The 22,966-nt window shown below is 56.2% G+C and overlaps 1 protein-coding gene across 1 annotated transcript in view; it reads right to left on the bottom strand.

The window, feature by feature from the left end:
- Positions 1 to 9,907: 9,907 nt before the first annotated feature.
- SND1 (staphylococcal nuclease and tudor domain containing 1) overlaps positions 9,908 to 22,966 on the bottom strand; it is a 409,554-nt gene continuing 396,495 nt past the window's right edge. The window contains exons 18-24 of the mRNA XM_025865530.2: positions 19,574 to 19,715; positions 16,020 to 16,143; positions 15,058 to 15,127; positions 13,941 to 14,054; positions 12,254 to 12,457; positions 10,627 to 10,671; positions 9,908 to 10,520 (exon numbers count right to left, since the gene is read on the bottom strand). Coding sequence (XP_025721315.1) covers positions 10,455 to 10,520; positions 10,627 to 10,671; positions 12,254 to 12,457; positions 13,941 to 14,054; positions 15,058 to 15,127; positions 16,020 to 16,143; positions 19,574 to 19,715 — 765 coding nt within the window. The 3' untranslated portion in view covers positions 9,908 to 10,454. The remainder of the gene's footprint in view (positions 10,521 to 10,626; positions 10,672 to 12,253; positions 12,458 to 13,940; positions 14,055 to 15,057; positions 15,128 to 16,019; positions 16,144 to 19,573; positions 19,716 to 22,966) is intronic.

Here is a 22,966-nt window from a genome sequence, read left to right as displayed (position 1 = left end):
CAGCTGGCTCTCAGTGTTGCTGCTGGTACTCCTAGAGGGAAGAACCTGCCCGGAGAGCCAAGTCAGGATCTGGTTCCTTCTTGCAGATTTCTGGCTCTATGTAGCATGAATCGTCTTCTCTCCGGGTCTCCAAACTCAGGCCTTGGTCCACCTCCTAGCACCCTCTCTGGGGGCCAGGCAGCTTCTCTACCTCCCTCCCCCTGGTAGGCTCTGAAAAGAGGAGTGGGGAGGCCTTGCTTCTACTGCCTGAGCACCTTTGGGGAGCTTGTTAGAGATGCAGACTCTTAGCCTTGCCCCTGGCCTACTGGATCTGAACCTACATTTTAACAAGACTTCCAGATGAGTTATACGCATGTTAAAGTCTGGCCTGAAAGTCCTACCTTCAGCAGAGGAAAACAGAGGGTTGGTTTTCAGGAAATGCCCCCAGCCCAAGGCGCTCAGATACTTCCAGGATCAGGGCCTCAACTCTCCCTGCTGTTGGACACCCCACCCCCCGTCTCTGCCTTTAGGCCCCTCTCCCTCCCCAGGAAAATGAGTCCTGCTAAAGTTGACCGGATTCAATTATCTGCAGTTGACGCCCACTAACAGGGCTCAGCTGTGGGTCTTCTGTGCCCAGCACAGAGTAGGTGCTGAGCTCATGTTTATGAAACTGCAACCCATTCTTTGCATTGGAACACAGTTCAGTAACCGGGTAAGAACCGACTAGGTGGGGCACTGACTGCCTCAAGGAGTTTCTGGTCCTCTCTTCAAGCAGAAGCCGATGCCTGTCAGGGATGTGAAGGAAGTGACCCCTGCTTGGATGGGTCTGAACCCCCTTCCCATAAAGCAGCAGGAGCAAATATATGGGACACACATCCCTCTTTCCCACTCTCTTGGTAGACATCAGTCATTGATTACAGCTGACTTTCTGGCATGACCTTGGAATCCTTCTCTCCATAGCACCCCAGGGAGTCACTATCAATCCATCTCATGGCACTACTGGAGATCTTTGCCTCAGGTCTTCCCCTGGGAGCTGCCCTCTACAGATCAGGCAAGATGAGACAGGAGGCCGGGCCCGTTCCTAGCGATGCTGACTGCTCCCACCCTCCCACTGAAGACCCCCCGAGTGGGTGTGCTGCTGCCCCTTGGGGTCTGCCCTCCCCAGATGAAGTCTAGCCCCAGACCGGTCTTGCCTACACAGGCCTCTCTCCCTAGGGAGCTAGGAGACCCCATGACTGGCCACCATGGTGGCTTTCGATGCTCTCACGCCCTTTACGGCTCAGGATCAGGCACTGACCTCTCCTGCTACCCTGTCAAATGGGAAGGCCCCCACCAGGCATGCACCGTGGTGTCCCGGAGTGTGCCCCTCTGACCCCAGCGTTTTGGTGGACATGAGGGGGGTCTAGGAAGCGCCCCCACATAGGTGTTCCCATTTCCCCCCTGGCACGGTGCCCCGGTAACCTCCAGCGCTGGGCTTCCCGCCATGGGTCAGGGAGCGCTGCTCCATACATGGTGGCTGCAGCACCCTGCTCCCCTCGCGCTGCCCCTGCCCCCGACCCCACTCTCTGGCCCCCCGCCCTGAGCCGCGCCAGCACGCTCGCCCATGTCAGCGGGGAGGAGATGTCTTCTGTGGCACGTTCTCAGGTCTGCCGATCAGATTGGCTGCTGAGGCACCTACACACACGGCCAACCCCTACCAACCTCTTTCCCTTCCGCGCACGAGGCCCAGAGTCCAGCTCGGAGGGAAGGTGTCGGTGCGGAGCTTTGGGCTGGTGGTGGTCTCCCGCAGGCCAGCGGCGGATGGGCCGCCGCCCGCACCAGTCCGCGCAGTCAGGCCTCTGCAGTGTTTCCGGCGGCGTCTTCAGCGCGTCCCAGGCGCTCAGGGCCCGTGGGCTGACTCCTGCCCCCAGCACTCTGCAGTCGGACCCCACTGGACACACGGGGATTCGGCCCTGGGACCTGGGCTCCCATCTGGTCCGAACCCCACATCGCTCTCCCGACCGGAGGCGGCCTCTAGGCCTCTGGGTTTGCTCGCTAGTTCCCTTCACCGAAACGGTTCCGGGCTTCCCCGACTCCCTGCTGTGTCGGGTGCTGGGCCCGCAGGCGCAGGGGGCCGCCTGCCCCGCGTCCTCCCCGAGCCGCACCGGCCGCTACTGAGCCCCGGCTCGGCGCTGGGCCCCGCAAGATGGCCCTGCAAGTACCTCACTGAGTTCTGGCGTCACCTGCCGGGGGGGGGGGGGGGAGCACTCCAGGAGCCTGAGGCGGGCGAGGGCAGCCTCCGCCCTCAGAGCCGAGGCCTCAAGCACAGCGCTGTTCGGACTCCTTGTCGCGAATCTCAGTTCCACATTCTCTACCAGCACCAACGCAGCCTGCTAATGACTAATCCGGGGGACATCTATCTAGCGACTCAGTGTTCAAATGCCGCCTGAGGCTTGGCAAGAAATTCTCTGAGTCCAGAACTCTGAGCCCGGCGCTGCAGGGCGGGCTGGAGAGAGCACCGACTGCCAGGGCAGCTGCCTGCAGTGGCTGGGCTGGGGGAGGCTGCCAGGCCGGGGGGCGGCTGCCGGGGCTCGGGAGGCTGCCCGGCTGGGGGAGGCCTCGGCCAGGGGGAGGCTGCCAGGCTCGGGGAGGCTGCCGGCCCCGGGGGCTGACTCGCCGCCTGCCCCATCCACACCACTGCCTCCTGTGAAGTCTGAGGCCCAGACGCTGCTGCCCACGGCCAGCTGTGCGTGCGAACAAGAACACCTTCCCGAGTCCAACGGAGGCACCGTGGAGATGAACTGCGGCTTCGGCTTCTCCTGCTTCCACGCAGACAACTGGGAACGTGAAATGTTCAGGCTGTGGGCTCTGTCCCCGGGCTACACTCATCTGGCCTGAAGCAGCACCTGGGCGGCTGCAGAGGGGGACTGGACATCTGCCCCAGAGTAGAGGGCGAGCTGGCGTCCTCGGCCCGGGCACCCACATCACCCCTATGGATTGGGGCCGTCTGCTCACTGAACCGCATCAATGTCACCCACTCTCGGCACGGAATGACTCCATCGAGCTGGGATGATAGATCTGCGCTGCCAGGGTGTCAGCAGCCAACGCCTTCAGGCAGCAGGGACAGGGACTGTGGCCTCCTACTGGCCTTGTCCAAGGTCTGGAGGCAGCCATGATGGAGCTAGGAGGCCCCCATCCTGCCCTGTGTGGGGTCCAGTCCCAGGTTTAGATGCTCCCACAGAGGACCCTAGAGACTGTGACACCCTCACTTTCCCAGGACTGTTTTTGGAAAAAATGTCTTTTGAAATACCCTGGCACCAAGAACAGCCCAGACTAGGGTGACACAGTTCCGTCATTTCTGGGGGTGGGGGGTGGGGAGGGGCCATCAAGGAGCCTTCTGGGATGTTGATTTTTTTTTTTTTTTAAAGATTTTATTTATTTATTTGAGAGAGAGAGAATGAGAGATAGAGAGCACGAGAAGGAAGAGGGTCAGAGGGAGAAGCAGACTTCCCGCTGAGCAGGGAGCCCGATGTGGGACTCGATCCCGGGACTCCAGGATCATGACCTGCGCCGAAGGCAGTCGCTTAACCAACTGAGCCACCCAGGCGCCCTGGGATGTTGATGTTTTACTTTGATCTGAGTGGTTGCATGGAGGTTATGAACATCCATAAGCTTCATACTAAAGATTTGTGTACCTTAAAGTTACACATTAACTTGAGAAGTGATCTGGGAACCCTGAAGTGTTTTATGCAGGCCTTCCCCACCCACACTGGCTGCTTTTCCCCAAAGGGGTAGTGGGCCCTCAGCTGGTCAGCAGCCAGGGCTGGCGAGGTCAGGCCTGAGCTTTGGTCTTGAGCAGTGTGTGGCTGCACACTCCACTGGAGCCCAGGCAGGCAGTCTTAGTAAGAGTTCCACGGGCCAGCAGAGGGCTTTGCTTAGTGTGCCCCCTCCACCAGACCCGTTCTTCATTTGGCAAAACCTGTTGAGTCACCTTGTCATTGGAAAACCTTCCATAACTTTCCTTGGTAGACTGAAGTGCTATTTGAGATTTCTCTAACCCTAACTCCTAGGAAAAGATGTTTTTCTCCTTTGAGCTCCCACACCACCTTATTAGTTAGTAACAAACATCTGTTGACCCACCTCCCAGACCGAGAGCTAGAACATTCCTAGTAACTTACATTCCCTGACATCCTTCCTTATCCCACCCGGACAGGACCACTATCCAGATTTTGGTGTTTATCATCCTTCTGCCTTTTGGTTTTATACTTTAGTACGTATTTCAAAGGTGTCCATCTGTCCCAGTTTGTTCAAAAAAGTGCCAGTTTAGGGGCGCCTGGGTGGCTCAGTTGCTAAGCGACTGCCTTCAGCTCAGGTCATGATCCCAGGGGCCTGGGATCGAGCCCCGCATCGGGCTCCCTGCTCAGCGGGGAGCCTGCTTCTCCCTCTCCCACTGCCCCTGCTTGTGTTCCCTCTCTCGCTGTATCTCTGTCAAACAAATAAAATCTTAAAAAAACAAAACAAAAAAGTGCCAGTTTATGTTTGTAGTCTAAATATACAGATTTAAATGTCCCTTTACCCTCTCAAACATATCGCAGAAGTTAAAGGATCAGTCAGTAGATATGTATGGGAGCAGTGTATTATTTGGTTTCGAACTTTAGAAAATGGCATATAGGATATGAAGTCATCTGAGATGTGCTTGTTTCTAAGATTTATCCATGTTATTCTGTGCAGCCACGATTCACTTTCATTGAATAATACTTCCTTGTGTGGCTACACCTTGCGGTGTCTGGGGTGCCCAGTTGTGTGTTAGTAGGAACTCAACTCCAGTGACCGTTCTTGCACACAACTCCTGGTGGGGGTGGTTCTCACATGTGCACCTAACCCTTGGCCGCACAGCTGGGAGGGAACTGCTGGACCCTGGGGCAGGCACGCTGCCAACCTGACAAGCTAATGCCACTGCATGTGAACATACACCTGTTATCAGTAAACTGGGTTTTCCCATCACCAGTATCTGCTGTCCTCAGTAGACTACAGGCCCAGGACCTGAGGGCTGATTCCTCTCTCTGAGCACTTAGAACAGTGCCTGGAGCTAGGAGGGAGGTGCTTGGTAAATGCTAAGCGCCAGACTGCCCGGGAGCTGTGGGCTCAGGGCAGACTCATTCCTAGTGCGACAACAACTTGAGGATGTTGCTGCTGGTGCTGTGGCATTCTGTACGTGCCAGGCCGTGCAACGGCTCTGCATGGGGCAAGGCTGTGAGTATTCTGCTTGCTGGATGGGTCGCCTCCCTGCATCCAGGGAAGGGCACCCTGGCCTCCTTTCACTGAACCAGGTCCTCAGCTCGTCCCTCAGGTCCCTGGGGGCCAGGCCCACCAAGACAGACGCCCACCAAGGTGAGAGCCATGATGCAGACAACATAGGCCAGGGACCAGTTTTCTATTCTTGGCTCTGCCATAAATAAGATGGATGACCTTGGGCAAGTCACTTTGTCTCCTTCCTTCCCTGATAAAATGAGTTTGGACAGTGATTAGCTAATTCTTGAACTTGAGAACTCATCAGGATCACCAGGGAAACTTGCCTAAAGTGCAGAGTCCCAGGCCCTGGACCACGGGAATTGGAGTGGTTCTGGAATGGGAAGTGATACATGCAGATTTGCCTGATAATGAACAAAAAATCGGAAATGCTCACTGATGGTGAAAAAATTGGTACACAGGGAGTTCTAATAAGCACTCCCAACCCTCAGCTGTTACCTACAGGCAACCACTTTTCATCATCTATTCTAGATTTTCTGGTGGTTACCATTATTGCTACACAACAGGCCAGTTCTTGTTTTACCAAGCCCACAAACATTACCCGTTGTCCTCCTGCTGTGATGGATGGTTCAGTCACACCCCCACCCCCACTCCCAGGGGGGTCCTGGCCCTTTTTGGAAGCTGCATTTTAACGAGCACCACGGGTGATTCTGAGCTAGCTGGTCTACCAGCAACACTTAGAGAGCAATAGGCCTAGAGAGGCTTCCGGTAGACACTGAAGTTCCCTCAGCCCAACTCTTAAGGCCCTGGTTCATCTGCTTGGCTTCTAGAACTTGCTGGGAGACCCTTTCCCCATCTCTGGGAGCTCTCAAAGGCTGGGCATAGGAGCCACACTAGCAACCACACCACTCCATGTTGGTAATGGGTGGAACTACCCTGCCCTGTCATCTTGCTACCCCAGCTCATCGAGTGTCACCTCCTGTCCTCCAGTTGCATAATTAGAATGAGATTTCTCCTTTAGGGACTGGCAGAGCTCTGGCTCTAGCAGCTTGTTGAGCATCTGTCTTCGTCATAACCAAGAAGTGGTGTATTCAGACAACAGTCCATATAGAAAAGAGGCACATACCAAAACTAAGCTACCAAGGACACAGCCCACAGGCATACTTAGTGGGAGGAGGCAGGCAGGTAAGAATCCATCCTGCAGATCTCCACCTATGTAAAACTTAAAACCAGGCAAAACTGAAAAACAAAAACATAACAGACAGAACCCATCTACCAGGATAAAGGTCAACGGAGGGGTTACCTTCGAGGGGGACAGTGACTGAGGAGCAAGCCCGAGGGGCTGGCGATGTTCTATTCTTTGTGTGTGCACACGGCTATGTTCACATCGTGAACACCTGAGCTATATCCTTGTAATTCGTGCGCTTTTCTGAATGTGTACTTCCTTACAAGTGTTCCCAATCAAAAGAGAAGGAAGAAAAACCAAGCAGCTCTCTTTCCTCCTGCCTAAACAAGCCCTTCCCCAGGACGGGCCCAGGTAGGCAAGGGAAGCCAGAGATGGGGCTCTCATCTGCGAGGCTGGGCCTGGGGTGGGGGAGGAAGGCTGGCAACCAGAGCGCTGATCCTGCCACTCATGGAGTATTTCAGAGCTCCAGCCTGGAGCCCCACAGAGCATAGAAGCCTGCTGGGTCAAGGAAGTGGCTGGAAAGGAGGCCCAAGCATATTCCCTGGGAAGGATGACAAGATACTAGCCAACCAAGACTCATATGCTTTCTTCCCCACCTGCTAGCAGCCCAAGCTGTCCGGGGGGAGGGTGGCGGATGGGACCCCAGCCTGCCTCCCCAGGCTGCTAGCCAACCCAGTGTAAATATTATTATACTCCTACACATCTGAAGGACGTTAATTATTAAAACACATGCCACCCAGGGTAGTGCACTGTAATTAGGTTCAAATTAAATTAGCATCCTCTTGTAATTAGGACATCAATAACCACTCTCGAGGCACCAGCTCCCCAGCCCCTCCCCGATGCTTCCCAACATGGGCTAATGCAAGAAAAGGGGTCCACTGGCTCTCCCTGGGATGCAGAAATAATCAAAACCGTAAGTAAAGTAGAGGCAGTTGCACAAACCCTTCCCTCCACCCCCGAGCACCCACTGCCCACCACCTTCCCTACTGGTCCTGCTCGCTGGCAAGGAGAAGGCAGACGAGGGTCACCAGGGACGGTCTTGGGTGGTGCTACTTTCCCTGGTGGCTAGCCCAAACCCTGGGCTCTGATGCATCAGTCCGAAGAGGCTGGAAAACTTCCAGAGCCTGTCCAGACCTTAGCAATGCTGCTTTCCTGCCACCTGTTAGCTCTTGACTCTGCCCTCCTCTGTGACACCTTCTCAGTCCCTGGGCCGGGGCCTCAGCCGCTCGTCCTGGTGTACTGCCCACTGCTGTGGCTCATTATGGAGCTTTCAGCCTCTGCTGACAGCTCCAACGTGGCCTGCACGGCCCCTGAGAGCCTATGGAGACAGCCTTGCCACCCATTGACCCAGTTCTGCCTGAGTCTTAATCCGTGCTTGGTGGCTGGATGATCGGTGCTCAAGAGGTTTTGGGGTTCAACTGGAAAGGTGGATGGGGGAACATGTTTCATAACTCCAGGGGGGAAGGAACTCTGGAGAGGCTTTTGGTGCTCCTGGTGCAAGTGCTCGTGTTGACTGGTCTCAACTACGGACAAAAGGCAAAGCCTCCGATGCACCCACACGCTGAGTGCTCCCTGAAATTCTGCATCCTACGTGCCTGGCTCGTGTCACCCCAGTCCTAGCCCCGCCCACGACAGACCCCAGGACCTCAACAGATGTGACGGGGAGGAACTAAGAGGAAGTGGCAGCAGCAGCTTCCGGCCCCGGGAATGGTCTGGCCTGGGATGAAACCAGCATGGGAAGAGAAAGAAAAGAAGTAGGAAGGTTCGGGCATCATTTCAATTGCAGAGCCACGGAGGGCTTATCCTTGGGCGCAGATGTAACCAAGGCAACTGTGGAGACAGCGAGCCGATTTCAGACCCTTTTGCGAGACAGTGGGCTGGCATCTCGCCCCTCTGCCCGTTGTGCTCACAGGGAGTACATGCTGACCTGCCTCTCAACCCCACCAGGAGGCAGAGAAACGGGTGAGGCGACCATTCTCTTCTATATGACTAGCCTCCACCATGCATGACAAGAAAACGTGAGACCACCAGGAGTGGCTTGCCTGCTGGGGGGCAGGACAGCTTCTCCAGGAGTGAGACAGACGGGGACCTTCACACTCCTGCGGACTTCTTGGGCCCCATCAAGGGCTGTACGAAGTCATGGTAAACATAGTTTCCTGGACCATAAAGGGTCTGATTTGAGGACCGTAAGCTCTCAGGCTGGCTAACCCAGAGGGATTCCCGGGCAGGTAGAAATGGGAGTCCTTGAGAGGAAGGGAGCACACAGATTTCTGGAGCTGCATGGACACCACTGCCTCATGCACCTCTCCCCTTAGCTAGAATGCACCCCGAGTTCAGGAAGCACATATCCTTTTTCCTAAAGACAGGTTCTCAGTAGAACCCCATGTGAACTCTGGGCCTCAACAAGTGGGTGTAGGAGCAGAATTGCCAGGAACCAGAATTTTCTGGGGCCTAGGACCTTGGTTTAGGGATGAGAGCTGGCCAGCCAGGCCCCACCACCTCCCGACTTTCCCCAACGTCAAAGGACTGATCTTATATGGTGGCTTGGAGCACCACCCCAGATTGGAGATGGGGGGTTGAATGTGGGGCCGCAGGAAGGTGTGCCATGTTTTACAGGAGTATGTGCCTAGGAAGGGCAGGGCTGCACAGATAAGGCTGCGGGGCTGAGGATAACAGGCAGATCCCCTGACACTGTGGTGACCTGGCCATCACACACCTACTTTCTCTCCCAGGCATTCCCCCAGTAGCACAACAGCTTCCTCACTTCCACCACAATGGCTACTCTTGAGCCTTCCCCTCCTCCAGGAGCGGCCTGGGGTTTCTGAGCTCTGTGGCCGGCTCTACCTCGAGGACCTGGGGGATACCTCATTAAGTCAGACAGAGCAGGAGCTACCTGGAGAGACACGGTCTCTTTGGCGAGCAGCCGTGACCGCTCTTGGACCCACCCCTGTCCTCCAGCTCCATTTCCCAACGAACACACACTGTGGAGGGAGTGGGGCAGGCACTGAGGCCCCCATCCTGAATCCATGTTGTACCAGTTTTATCTGGTGTTAATCTTTTCTTCAGCCACAGCAGGAGAGGGAAAGTTCCCTCTGGCCCCCTGCTGGGGCTCCGGCAGAACTTGGCAAAGAACAGTACCGGCGACTCCCTGCAGGGGCCTGGTGAGACCGAGCCCAGCCTTCCATGTGTGGCCAGTCTTGGGGAACTGCTTGCCGAGCCGCTCGAAATCTCCAAGGTCCTGGAGGGCGGCCATGTGCAGTGGGGGTCTGGAATGATGAGTTAGAAGAGAAGATCTCCAGCCTTCTGCCCAACGGCCACGGTGCCACCATGCCTCCCAGGCCCCAGGAGTTGCCCGCGACTGAAGAACTGCTCTGCTTCTCCGACTGGCTAGGTTTCTAGGGCTGAGGCCGGGTATGCAGATGACTGTGTTGAGGCTCATCCAAGTGCCCAAGTCTCCTCCTGCTGGGGCTGTCGAGATCCCACACTCTGGACTCCACCATGACCAATAAGGGCTGCAGACAGCAGGTACTATTTTATTGGGCCTCGAAAGCTTTAAATACAGAAATGGGGAGGGCTGGCAGGGGCAGATGTAGACACGCTGGCATCTGAGAAGGGACGCATCAAAGGAATCACATAATCAACAGCTGGACAGAGAGCTGGGAAGAAGGGCAATCTGGGATAGAAGTGGGGTGCCAACTGGCAGCTGGCCTTGGGTGTCAGGATCATGCCCTACATTAGGACAAAGTCTTTCACGTTTCTTCCTGATTTGAGGACAACTTTAAAGAAAAACCAAACCCCCAAATAAAAACACAGTATCAGCGGGAAGAGACTGTGGACGGCAATGCCTGTCATCTCAGAAGACAGCGGCCTGCCCCTGAAAGCCTAGGGCTCCCCCACCCCACCTGTGCCCAGATGCCGCCCCACAAGACATTTCCATACACTGAAGCAAAGCTGGACCCAATCTACACCCCCGATCTGGGGTGTGGAGCTGAAAACACCCTCCCTGCAGAGGAGGAGGTACTGGTGTGAGTGGGGCTGGGGGCCAGACCCGCTTCCCTCCTTAGCGGCTGTAGCCAAACTCATCAGCGTCATCAGCCCGGAAGTCTCCATAGCGCCACAGGTTCAGCTGTGAGAAGGCAGAAAATGACCGTGAGGGAGGTGGGACCCGCTGGGACCCCGGGACTAAGCCCTCTTTTTAAGCTCCCCCTGGAACCCTTGAGGTACAAACTCACCCTGGCACTCTTGGCTGACTCCTGGGCATTCAGGTACTCTGTGATCTGGAGGGACAAGGGAGGAATGGGAGGTCACAAAGGGGGCATTTGCAACTGAGCAGCCGGAGTGACCCTGGAGACTGCCCGGGTCTGGTCCGCATCACGCCCTTGCTCAGCGGATCACCAGCTCCCCCAGAGTGAAATCCCAAGCGTGTTGTCTCACTGGCCTCCTTGCTGTTCCTTGACTCTCTGTGCTGGCCATTCCACCTGCCTGAAACGCTCTTCCTCTCAGGTCCACCTGGCCACCTGTCCCGCTCCTTCAGGTCTTCGATAAAGCATCACCATCTTAATGAAGCCTCAGATGACCCCATGAAAAATGCCAATCACCCCTCCCCCACACTCCTGATTCCCTTGATTTCTATTTTCTCTTTTTCTGTTGCATTTATCTCCTATCAGTCAATTTCACTGATTTAGTACATTTGTTTTTGTCAACTCATGCTTGAATGTAAGCTCCATAGGGCAGAAATGTCTCTTGTTCATGGAAATATGTAGGCCCTCAATAAATGCTTGCTGAAAGAATGAATCAAAGAATGAATGAACACTGGTAGGGTGTTTATCTCAGATACTGGGCAAAGGAATATTCTAGACACCGGAGACATTACGGGTAGCTTCAAGGGGACACAGTGAGATCTCATGTGTCTACAGGAAAACTTAACGCTAGCTCCTAGGGCGATCTCAAGACACGGGGGGGGGGTCTCTAAGTGAGAGGACTAGGGGTGTCACGCCTCTCCTGTCCAGAGGAGACAGAAGAGCAATTCACACTGGGGTCTTGTTCCAAATGAATCACCACCCTGCACAACCAGTGCCACAGACCCAGAGACCGCGCGCCAGAGAGAGGCCTGGGACAAGGTGAAGCGACAGGCACAACGGAGAGAGAACGGGGCTTTCAGCACTGCCGCTCTCACCTCTCCTCTCAGAGGGAGCGTGGGGAGCAGCTGGGTGCTGCATGGGCACAAGCTTCCCACCAGCCCGTCCTGAGAGCAAGGCGCCCGTCCCAACTCCCAACGCTCAGTAAGGAAGACAGTGCAGGTGGTCCCCTGGTGTCGGATGCAGGCCCCTCACGGTCCGGCCTGTGAAGCAGCGCAGCCCGCGGCACCCTCCTCGCCTCACGATGGGGAGACTCAGGCCCAGCCCAGATCCACGTGCCGGGGGCTTTTCAGACGGGCTGGAGGGGCAGTCCTTAGGCCCCCTGTCCCAGTTGAGTCTGGCTCCGGGGGGCACTGCCTGCCAGCGGCTGGCTCCAGACTTGGGAATTGCACGTTAGAGAGAAGGAAGTGATAAAGGTGGGCAGAGGCAGTGACAGGCTGTGGCCCTCTCCAGCCTGCCACCTGAGGGCACTGCAAAGGGACACCTCCCACTCTAGCTTATAGCTGCATTCTCTGCCAAGCCTGCAGCCAACTAATTTGGGATGTAATTAGTTTTTTTTTTTTTTTAAACCCCAACAAACCCAAATCCGTTATCTCTCCCCAGCAGGTAGAGAAGGATGGAGGGTTCCCTGCTCCGTCACCGGCTCTTGGTGCAGCCCCGGCCCCCTCTGTGGTGGTGGTAGTGGGGGGAGACGTTAGCAGCCTGCCCCCACATCACGTACCACTTTCTGGAACTGTTTCTCCTTGCGCACCTCCACCATGACCAGTCCCTCCTTCACCAAGCCCAGTCCCACGTCCCCCTTGGAGTCGGCAAACTGCAGGGTGACGTGGGGACAGCCAGCGCTCAGGTGCTCCACGTTGAGCAGGCACTGAGTGTTCTGGATATCCCGCACCACGCTGTCCACGGCATCTGTCCGAGCATCCTCCTGGAGCAGAGACACGCACAGGTTAGTGGGAGAGGGAAGTGCGAGCTTTAAAGACAGCCACCTGGGCCCCAGGTCCTGTTCATGGACTTCCAAGCAAGTGTCCAGCAGGTGCCAGCATCTCATTTCCTGCTCACATCTTAACAAGGAAGGAAACAGCCTCTGGACAGGAAGTGCCCCCTCTCCCTGTTCTTTCCCTCCCTGCCAAGCCTATCTGCATATAACCCAACCTTGTCGCCCACCCGCCTTGGGTTTCTGAGAAAAAGTGGCTTCTGTCCATCCAAAACTAACTGTCCACTCGCTGCCTGGCCCCCTCACCCCCACCTCTGCAGCACTGTGTCCCAGCACTGTGACCCCTTACAGTCCCAGCTTTTGTGCACGTACTGTCCTCTCAGGCCCTCTCCACGCTTACATAGCCCTACCCCTACAGACTGCCCCTTGACCTATTTTGTCACCCTCTTTGGCAAATTTCATGAGATGGCAGAGAACGTTCTAGGGCGCAGATTCCTACCCTACCGTTTGCTCCTTAGCACCCTGCATTCAGCAGCAGCTCCATGCATGCTGTTCAGACTGCTGCCCTGAGCACCACGGGCCTTGCTGGTGCCCAAGCCAAGGGTACCTGCCAAGCCTTAAGCCTGACCTCCCTGGGGAGCTGGACACTGCAGACCCGGCTCTCCGCTCTGGGAAACTGGGTGGCTCTGCAACCCTGAGCCCATGTTCTCCTCTCTGGATGCACATTCTGGCTCAGGTTCTTCTTTGGATCAGGGAAGGCCAGCAGTTGCCAAGGTTTGCTTTCTTCTGCATCCTGTCTTCCGCACACTTGCCCTGTATGCACCCATGGTTTTAGCTACCAGTCCGTGATTCTAAGTCTTCTTGCTTTCCAAACTGAACACCATCAAGCTGCGCCTGGAGCTCCCATAACCCCTGATCTGCTCCGCATTTCCTGCTCCCATCCCCAGATGAAGCTGAGACCTGACCCCCTCCGGCGTGGCCCCAGTTTGGCTGTCACTGTCTCTAGCCTGGACTTCCAACTGCCATGATCTCCCACGACTCCACCCAGTCTCCGACAATGGCCGCTGAAGGAACTTGCAGAACCAGATTTGACCATGTCATGCCTCTACTGAAAACCCTGCCCCCACCTGCCAGGCCCTGACTTACCTTTCCATTCTCCTCTCCTATTACTGCCTACAAGGTCCTGGACTCCCAACTGTGTGGACCAGTCTCTGCCCCAAGTGCCCTGGCCCACTGGGCCCATCCATCTGAAGAATCAGCTCAGACGTTCCAATGCCACCTCCTCTGTGTACCTTCCCTCAACTTCCCTGGTCACTCCCATCTCTTAGGTCCTGTCACTAACAGACATTGGTCTGGTCAGTGTTTCCATCTCCTGGCAGCCTGTTAGGGCTGCACCAGTGGCTGAGTGTCATCGGACAGCCCCCTTTGGAAGGAAGGAAGGGAGGGAGGGACACAGGGAGATGCGAAGACTCACGTCTTGGGGCACCTGGATGAAGGCAAAGGCATACTCTGTGGCTTGAGCAGGCAGCACACGAGTGCTGAAGGCAGGTGGCAGGGTCCCCAGGCGGGTAGACGGCAGGATCTCCCTCTGCAGAGGACATGTCAGGCCAAGAGCATTACATACTCGATGCCCCCTTGCTCTCACAGGACGACTCCTATGGCCAGGCCTCTGGAATTCTAACTCAGGCCCCTATCACGACTTGCTCCTACTTAGCCCCAGTCAGTGATGCCGTGGGGGAACGTGCCAGGTTGGCCCCTGCAGCAGGTGGGCAGCTGTGGCTCACACCTTCTCAACCTGGGCCTGGGCTTGGCACACCTGGTGGCTCTAGTAAAATAATCAACTTGGTCACTGGTCTCTAACCACTATTTCCATTTTTCTCCAATGCCTTCCTTCCCTCTGTGACATGGGTTCCTTGAATACTTTCCCAGAGGCTAGGGGGAGCTCTGCAGGGAAAGCAGACGGAGACAAGGGTCCCGACAGTCCCGCAACATGGGCAGGACCTCTTTTGTGTATCCCCTGCTGGCAAGGTGGGAGCACGGCCCAACTCTGGGCTTCTGCTCGACCCTCAACACTAGTCCTTGAGGAGAGCGGACAAGCACCTCAGGAGTAGCATTGTTCTGAACTACAACTTTCTCTCCTACTTGCTGCTGTGCCCACAGGGAATCTCCCAGAATTTTTAACAGACTCCCAGGCCCAGTCCAAGGGGGTTTTTCTCAAGGGTGCTAGTCACTCTGCCCCCTTCTGACTTCCTAGCAAGCCTTGGTTTGGAGATGAGCTGGGGATCAGCACACAAGCACCTGGTCAAGCAAGACCAGGAGCCGTGGGGTGTTGATGGCCTCCAGGGACCCTCTCTTCAAAGAAGTTGGGCAGAAGACAAGAAGCCATGGGTGTGGCTGGGCACTCATCCTTGGGGCCTGGAAAGGAGACGTCTCAGAGTCCAGTGGCCTGTTCCACCAACAGTACAGATGCCTACATGCTCACCATTCTGTCAGTCAGGGGTTCAGAGCTCACAGGGACTTGACCTAAGGGACTGCTATGCTGCGGGCCCCTCCTTTGCCTACTCCTCCACCTCCAGGTCCCCCACACTCACATTGCCATAGTCAATGTAGAAGACGTGCACTTTGGCAGGAGACTCGACTTTTTCCACTCGGGCACGGTACCTGCAACGGCAAGCGCGGGCAGAGCTCAAGGCACAGCCCTGACGAGTCTGGCCTCCCTGGAGCCTTAGTGACAGCAGGGCAGAGGCACGACACTTCCCTGCCCAGGGCTCAGGGTGGACACCCATGGGTGTCACAGAGGGCAGTTCTCAGACTCCATGAAGGCCCAGGCTTGGGGCGCTGTGGCCACCATCTAATGGAATCAGAGCACAGCTGGGAGCAGAGGGAGGGAGAAGGGAGCGTGTGGAGCAGATTAATGTGTCCTTGGGGCATAAAGCAACAAGACTAATGACCAGATTGATGTCTGCTGTTTAAAGCCAGCACACTAGACAGCAGCTGTAATTAGCCGGCAGATCTGTCTGGGAGGCCGCGGTAGGGAACACATCCAAGTCATTCCGTCACCCAGGGAAGGCCATGGGCCCTACTCTTGGTAGATCAGACATAGTGACCTTCTTGCAGCCTGTGAGTGCTCCTGCTCATGTCCCAGACAGGTAGGGTGGAGGGCCGGGCGGCCGGTCTGGGCTCACTGAGAACCAGCCTCCGCCCTCCCCACCCTATGTGACACCATTTTTCCTGAGTGGGGTGAGGGCTGTGTCAGAGTCTCAGCCAGGCACGGCTCCCCCAGTAGAGCTTCCCAGAAATGAGGAGAGACACTGCTTATACGCTCCAGCCTGACTGGGCTGCTGGCAAATCACAGGCCCCAGATGGGCTGCGGGCAATGAAGAGGGCCACACTGGAGAGCCGGCCAAGGTCAACCACCACCGCCCAGTGGAAACCAGGTTGCTAAGGCAAATGCCTGAAGTCTACTAGGTAGCTCCGCAGGTCTGTGTCCTGAGGACAGACCGGCTATCGCGCCTGCTTAAGACTCTGCTCTGCTTGGGTCCAAGTGGCTTACCATTCTCCATCGACAAACTTGGCAATGCAGAATTCTCCTCGGCGGGGCGCATAGGAACCTTCGACAGGAGGGTGGCTGGCGATGTCATTTCGCATGTTCTCCATCAGCTTCTCCAGCTGGGTGCCTGCAGGGGAGGAAGAGGGAGTGAGTCCTGGGTTGGGGAGCAGGCAAGATGTGGCATTGTGTAGGGTGCCTGTGGCACTGGCCTGCCCTGTTCCGTAGGGAAGTCCCCTGTGGCCTCAGCTCAAGAGGCTCGTGCTGTCTTCAAAAGTGGGACGGGGACCTGCTGACACTTCAGGCCGCAGAGGCACAGAGTCTTCCTTCCAACCTCAGCTCTCCAGTCCACTGGCCAGGGCTGTGGAAGCCACTGGGAATGTTCCTGGGCTCCACTTAAGGAGGTGGATGAAGCGCGGGGATGTGGAGCAGGGCCAACCAGCCTCGTCCAGGGTGGGGGCGGGCCAGCTTACACCCGTTCCTACAAGGACTGGCCTGGCCTGGGCCACAGAAGTGATGACTGGCAGCAGTCACTCTTTGCCAGTGTCTCCCAAGGGCAAACACGGAGATGAACGGCGGGCCCCATACAACCCTGGGCAAGGAAAGGGCCTCAGACTCTGAGCCACGGAAGGTGCGGAGCAACTCGGGGAGCAGGGCCCAATCTCAGTATATTCAAACTTGACTACTCTGCCCTTGCTTACCATGTGAAGTACGTGCAAAAGCAAGCTTTGGTACTGCCAGGTTGGGGTTCCAACCTCCCGCCCCAACTCAGCGCCCTCTTTGGTTGGGCAGGGAGAGTGTCTCCTTCTCAGCCTGTCCTTCCTAAATCCCGAGTTCCTGCTGCTTGTCAGCTGGTAATACCAGGTTTGGCACCATCCAGGGTCCTCTCAGGTTCCCTCCCTTGCTCCTTTCTGCTGTGTCCCCCGCCCCCACTCTACTAAGCATCAGTCCCCAGTAACTTCACTTTTCCATCCAACTTGGCCCCGATTCTAGCTCTCCATCAGGCCCGTTGTGCCCCCTTTGCTCTCGGTGAGGGTAGCTGGGTTCGTGTGGCGTGGGTATGGGGTTCATCTTTCCACTGCCGGGGCCCAAAGCCACCTTGTAACAGGTGCCTAACACATGTTGGCTACTGGTACACTTGTCACAGTTGGCCCTGTATGTTCCTTGTCTGGCTTATGTTTCTGCCACTACGCTGTGAGCTCCTTCAGGGCACAGACCATTGCTCACTTGGTTCTGTTTGCTCTTGCAAGGCCTAGAAAATCCCTGATGCATGCAGGGTACTTAAGAATTTAACTGTATTTGGGGCGCCTGGGTGGCTCAATCGGTTAAGCATCTGCCTTCGGCTTGGGTCATGATCCTGGGGTCCTGGGACGGAGCCCCACATTGGGCTCCCTGCTCAGAAGGGAGAAGCAGACTCCTGCACCCTGCCCCGCCTATGCTCTTGCTCTCTGTCAAGTAAATAAAATCTTAAAAAAAAAGAATTAAACTATATTGAAGATGCACTCTGCAGATGTGCACAAAGATGTGTCCATTCCTGGGCCTCTGCATGGGCCACTGTCCCAGTATTCATGAGCATTGGTTTCGGAACAGGGACTTTTAGGAAGCAGGTGCCCTTCCCCCAGCCAGCAGTAAACCCTCTACACAAATTCTTTCTATACTTGGTCTATTTTTATTTTTTATTTTATTTTTTTTTGCTCCAAGGCAACAGAAGCAGACCTTGCCTCCTGCAAACAGGTCCTTGCACAGAGCCTGGCTGGTCATTTACAGCTAATGGCAATGCTTTCATCATTTCATTAGATCCTTCCTGAAGGCAGGCTTTAATCAAGAGAAGAGACACAGGGCAAGAGGCTGTCCCCCAAGAGAGGATGAAAGGTTTCAGAAGAGGGAGGCTGTAGATGCTTAAGTTTATTTTCATGGATTTTATGGAACCAACCGAGGTCAGGTTCTCTGGATCCCACTGCAGCCCTCCAGGTAGTGTGCCAACAAGGGCCTCATTCCCTTCTCCAATGTTCCAAGAACACATGGTTTCCCCTTTGGTTCCTTTTTTCCTGATTTCCTGCCTTGGCCACCACTCGCTGCAGGGTCCTGGCTCCCTACAGCCGCCAGAGATAGCCAGGCAGGGCACAGGGTATGCACAGGAAGCCTCTGAGATTACTTGCTGAAGGCCTCGAACCTTGGAAATTTTAGGGCCCTGTTCTTACCCAAGATAGGTCCTACCCCGCAGGATCCAGAGGCCAGGTAGAGCCTGCCACAGAGCTGCGTACGGCAGGGTCTTCTTTGAGTTCCCTTTTCCCCGAGCTTCCTGAGGCCCCTTCTTTCTGGCTCCTGTGCTCAGAAACAGCTCTCCTTCCTGCCTGGACCACCAGTGAAAGACTCCTTTCTTCATCACACCACCCAGACCTGGCGGTGCTGGGCCACGTTTTAGCAGGATTGCAGCTGACCCCAAGAGAACTTAATCTTGAAGGCTCAGCAGCCCATCTCTACCCCTCCCTGCCTCTTTCCCCTCCCAAGTAGAGCCAGCCCAGAGCTCGGGAAGGTTGGTTTTTCTTGGTGAACTGACATGGCCACAGACCAGTTGCCTGGAAAATGTCATTAGAGGGAAGTGGTTGAGATGAGGCTGATGATCTGGAGAAGCCTTGATGCAGGGGGGCATCGGGGGCTGGGCTAGTCACAGCCTGCCACCCATGGGGCTGCCTCAAGTGCCAGTGACATCTTCAGGCCTCTCTGCCTTGCAAGGATCTGGCTCCTTGGACCCAGAGGCGGCTTGAAGAGCTTTTTCCTCTGCCCTCAACTAAAAATGGTTCCCTGCACAGGGTGTCAAGGAGAGGAGGGAGGGAAGGGTAGAGAGAGCAAAGGGAGTGGAGGGGGGAAGTTGAGCCAGAAGGGGGCCACAGGGCCACCCCTGGCAGAGTGGCCTCTACCACCCTCTGTCCTCTGGAAGCCTGAGGAGTGTGCTGAGGTGACCCAGGCCACAGTGCGCCACCCATGAGGGCAGGAGGGAGGAGGAGGATGGAGACAGAGGGTCCTTCAGAAAGACTGCCCCGGGATGACTTCCCCTACAGTGCCGCCTGTTTCCATGGCAACTGGCTACCACTCAGGGCTATGGTAACCTCTAGAGAAGGAGACACCCCAGAGAAAAAAGCCCAGGCTCCTCTCCTCCTGCTGCCTTCCCAAGGAAGCTGAGTGGGAGGAGGGTTACTGGTTTGTGATGCTGGTTTGTGCTTCCTGACCACACAGAGACAATCTGTTCCTTGCTTCCTTATAGACTCTGAGGGCTACAGATCCCCATGCCAACCCAGCCTGGGCTGTCTGAGAGCAAAACAATTCTCCAAGAATCTCAGAGTACCACCCAGACAAGACGGGTTACCTCATTAGCCCTCAGAAGCCAAGCTAAGCCTCCCTACTCCAGGGCCCATCTGCAGTTCATGAAATGACTGAGGGCCCAGGGCCAGGGTAGCAGCTGTAGGCTATTGGGGAGAGGCCCCTGGGAGCCGGGGGCTGTGCCCCGCCCTCCCGCTGAACCGGGGGCTTCTGGAGGCAGGCTGGGCCAGCGTACTCACCGGTCTCTACATCCTGCACATAGAAGTGCAGGTCATCAGTGATCTCGGTCACGAACACCGGCTTGTAGCTGGCTGAGCGCTCCTTCTCCTCCAGCACGGGCACCACCTCCTCCACGGGCTGCTCCTCATAATGGGCCCAGACCTGCACGTGTGGTCAGCAAAGGGGGGCGGGGATTAGGAAGTGAAGCCAGCCAGAACATGGGAAAGGGGCTTTGGGCAAGTGGGTCACCCCTGGGGTGAGTGTGGTGGTCACCACAGGACACTCACATCACACTGAGCTGAGGCCCTAGAATTCTCCTACTTCTGAGTGGATAAGGAGAGTGCTACAAAGTTCTTCTGATTAATCAGTTCTCAAATTTGGGCAGGGATCAGAAGCAATGGGGAACTTATTAAAAATGCTGGAACCTGGGTCCAAATACAGGTCCACCAAGTTAGGATCTGTTATAACTGCACTCAGAGGAAGTAAAACAAGCCACAGCGGCTCCCAGGCAATCCTCATGCATCCCAGAGTGTGAGAACCTTGGTGTTGCTGTGGTTCTGGGTCCCCACCTCTCTCCCCCAACACCACTCTGCAGGGGTCACTCTGAACTCTCCATGCCCTTGCACTGTCCAGGGCCATGGTGCTCCTGAGGCTCTCCAAGTGACAGCCCTGGGCCGTGGAGGGGCGGGCTCGTCACTGTTCAAGAATGCTTGTCTCAGCAACTTCTCTGTCTTCACCTCAGTCAGGTTGCTCTGACCCCAGCTCAGAAGCCCACCCTCGCCTTTCCCTTCCTCCCCTGGCTCTGCACTGTCAGGCCCACAGCAGCTCAGAAGCTGATTCGATGTGACAGCGTGTCAAGTCCAATACTGTGGCCAGGAGATTATCCCAGTAGTGAAGCCTGTCAGAGCAGCCTGTCCAGCTGAACACTGAGAAGGGGGTGAGGGACAGGACCATACACGGGGTCCCACAGACACATAAGAACAGGGGGGTGATAAAAGTACTAGCCAAAACTTACACGCTTCCTAGGTGCCAGGTGCCATTCTAAACATTCTCTAAGTAGTAACTCACTGAATCCTCACGACAACCCTTGGACTAGGTATTAACATTACCCTGTTTTACAGACGAGGAACCCGAGGCACCCAGGCTTGCTAGAAGCAGGATCTGAACCCAGGTCTCTGGGTGCTAGAGATCTTCGAGAGGGCATTTTGACATTGACTGGGCCTCTAGAGACAGAGGGCAGCACTGAGCAGTGGGACAAGTTGTGGGCGGGAGATGTGGACTCCTGTCCTTTAATTTGATGTTTGACTTCGGTCAAGCCATATGCCTCCTGCATCTCCTTTTCTTCCCTTGCAAGAGGAGCTAGTCTGACCCCATGATCACTCAGCTGACCCACAGACCCCTGGACAGCACATGAATGCAGCCAAAGGGCAGGAATGTCAGAATTAACTGAACTCCCTTGGGTCACACCTGCAGAGGCCATGCTCCTGCCTTTAATGTGGTGTATTCTTCCACTAGAAGGGGAGGCCAGGGCCCTGAGAACTGGGATGAGCAACAGGGGCTGAGCCTGGGGGAGGCCGCCAGAGAGTGGCTGAGGGGGATGGGAGAGACATCGCCTGGGTGCAAACCTCTGCCAGCCTCACCTTCTGCCTTTTGGGGCTGGACTCTAACCCAAACAGCTCCTGACCCCTCTCACCTACTCCACACACAGTCCCACCACAGCTATTTACCTCTTCAGTAGCATCCAGACACCTCTGCTTTCCACATGCCCAGGCCTGGTGGCCACAGGAAAGGAGGCAATCAGCTCAGAGACTCCTGCCGAAGGGGGTCTCTAGCTTTCGGACTTCCCTGTGAAAGGGCCTCTTCAACAGGAGGCCATGGCATAGACTGCTGAATGCACTTTGGGGGGACGGCCACAGTGACTTCTGGTTCTAAGGCCTACCTCCTGTTGAGGTAGACTTTCTCCCTGGGCCCCGCTAGTTGGAAGCTCCCCAGGGCAGGGACTACTCAGTCTGTTGCTCCTAGCCACCCTGGGATCCGTGTAGATGGGACTCACTGCTTCTGAGACACAAGACTGCCGGCACTGCCTTAAATGAGCTGAAGCCCCCCCCCCCCCCCGCCCCCCCCCAGTCTGCCAGTCTGTCCTCTGCTCCTTGCTCCAGTAGCACCTCCCCTCCAATCTGTCTGCATACCACTCCCCGCCCCCCGTCAGTGGGCCCTTCACCCGCCCATCTTGCTCTTCTTGCTCCCTACCTTCCCAGCACCCAGGCAGCACATCAGAGAGACAGAGCCCCGCGCTTGCTCCAGAGGGGGCCTGAGCCTGGGAGCAGTTCTGGGCTCCATCCTAACCCCGCCCTGCTTCCCTGCACTGTGGGGAAGGAGGCTCCTCAGCAGTGTTGATGAACTGGGAACAGACTGACAGGGTGAGAGCAGAAACTGCTAATGACTCCTCAAGCGAAAGCGCCTTGGGCGACAGCATCAGGTTTCCTCCTCCGGGGAGAAGGGTGGAGCTCCTCTTCTGGCTGGCTCAGGTGGGCAGCAGCTTGAGGTCAAGGCTGCAAACAAAAGCCTCAGGGATGGCCCGCAGGCCTCTAGCTCCCACCAGGAGGGGAGTAGTGGGGCCAGTCCTGTGACAAGGTCCCACAGCTCACTGGGTGGTAGGAGGGGCACAGAAGGGGGTACCCTGCTGCCTCCCAAGGTGAGAAGACACCAGAAGCACGAGGTGGCCGAACGGTTGGTAGGACGTGGAGAGCTGCTCCTCAGATAAAGGAACTCCATTTCTAAGAGAACGCTGGCTGGGACCCTCAAATAGGAGAGCTCTGAAGCTTTCCTTCGGGAGATGGAGGTGACCATCTATTCCTGGGGACTTGGCTACCAGCGGCCTTGGCAAGCTGGTAAATGCAGCCTGGCTACATGGCTTCTTGCTGGGAACGAGAGGGTCAGCTGAGAGCCTGGCCCACCCTTAGAACAAGGACACATTTTGCCCATATTGGCTTCTATTGTCCCCTGCAGAACTGGGGAAGAGAGGGGACAGACACACTGGCAGGCACATGCCAGAAAGGTGCCACTTCCCCACAGCCGTCCCCAGCGCTCTCTCAGCTCAGATCCCTGACAAGGAGCTTGTCTTTGGGAATTCCCAGGGGGTGCTCCTCGGCCTGGACCCACAGGGTGATGACAAGGAAAACCCAAAGACCCCTTCCAGGGAGAACAGTCACTGTGTGCACACAGATTCAGTGCCTTAGGGTTCTCCCCACAGGCTCTGGGCAGATGGAGGAGCTGGGGAAAGACCTGCATGGCCAAGATGCTGAGCAGAGGATGGGACTCTGGAGCTGGGAAGGCTCTCGGCCTTCGGGGGAGCCAAGCCTGAGCTGGGCCTCAGCGGCAGAGCCCAGGGATGCTAGGAAGAGCCACCCAGG

Source organism: Callorhinus ursinus, unplaced genomic scaffold (assembly GCF_003265705.2).
Source record: "Callorhinus ursinus isolate GAN/ISIS: 27379988/994484 unplaced genomic scaffold, GSC_fseal_2.0 scaffold12, whole genome shotgun sequence".
NCBI classification, from domain to species: domain Eukaryota; kingdom Metazoa; phylum Chordata; class Mammalia; order Carnivora; family Otariidae; genus Callorhinus; species Callorhinus ursinus.
Note: the sequence above shows the minus strand (reverse complement) of the source record. Positions and strands in the feature narration are given on the sequence as shown.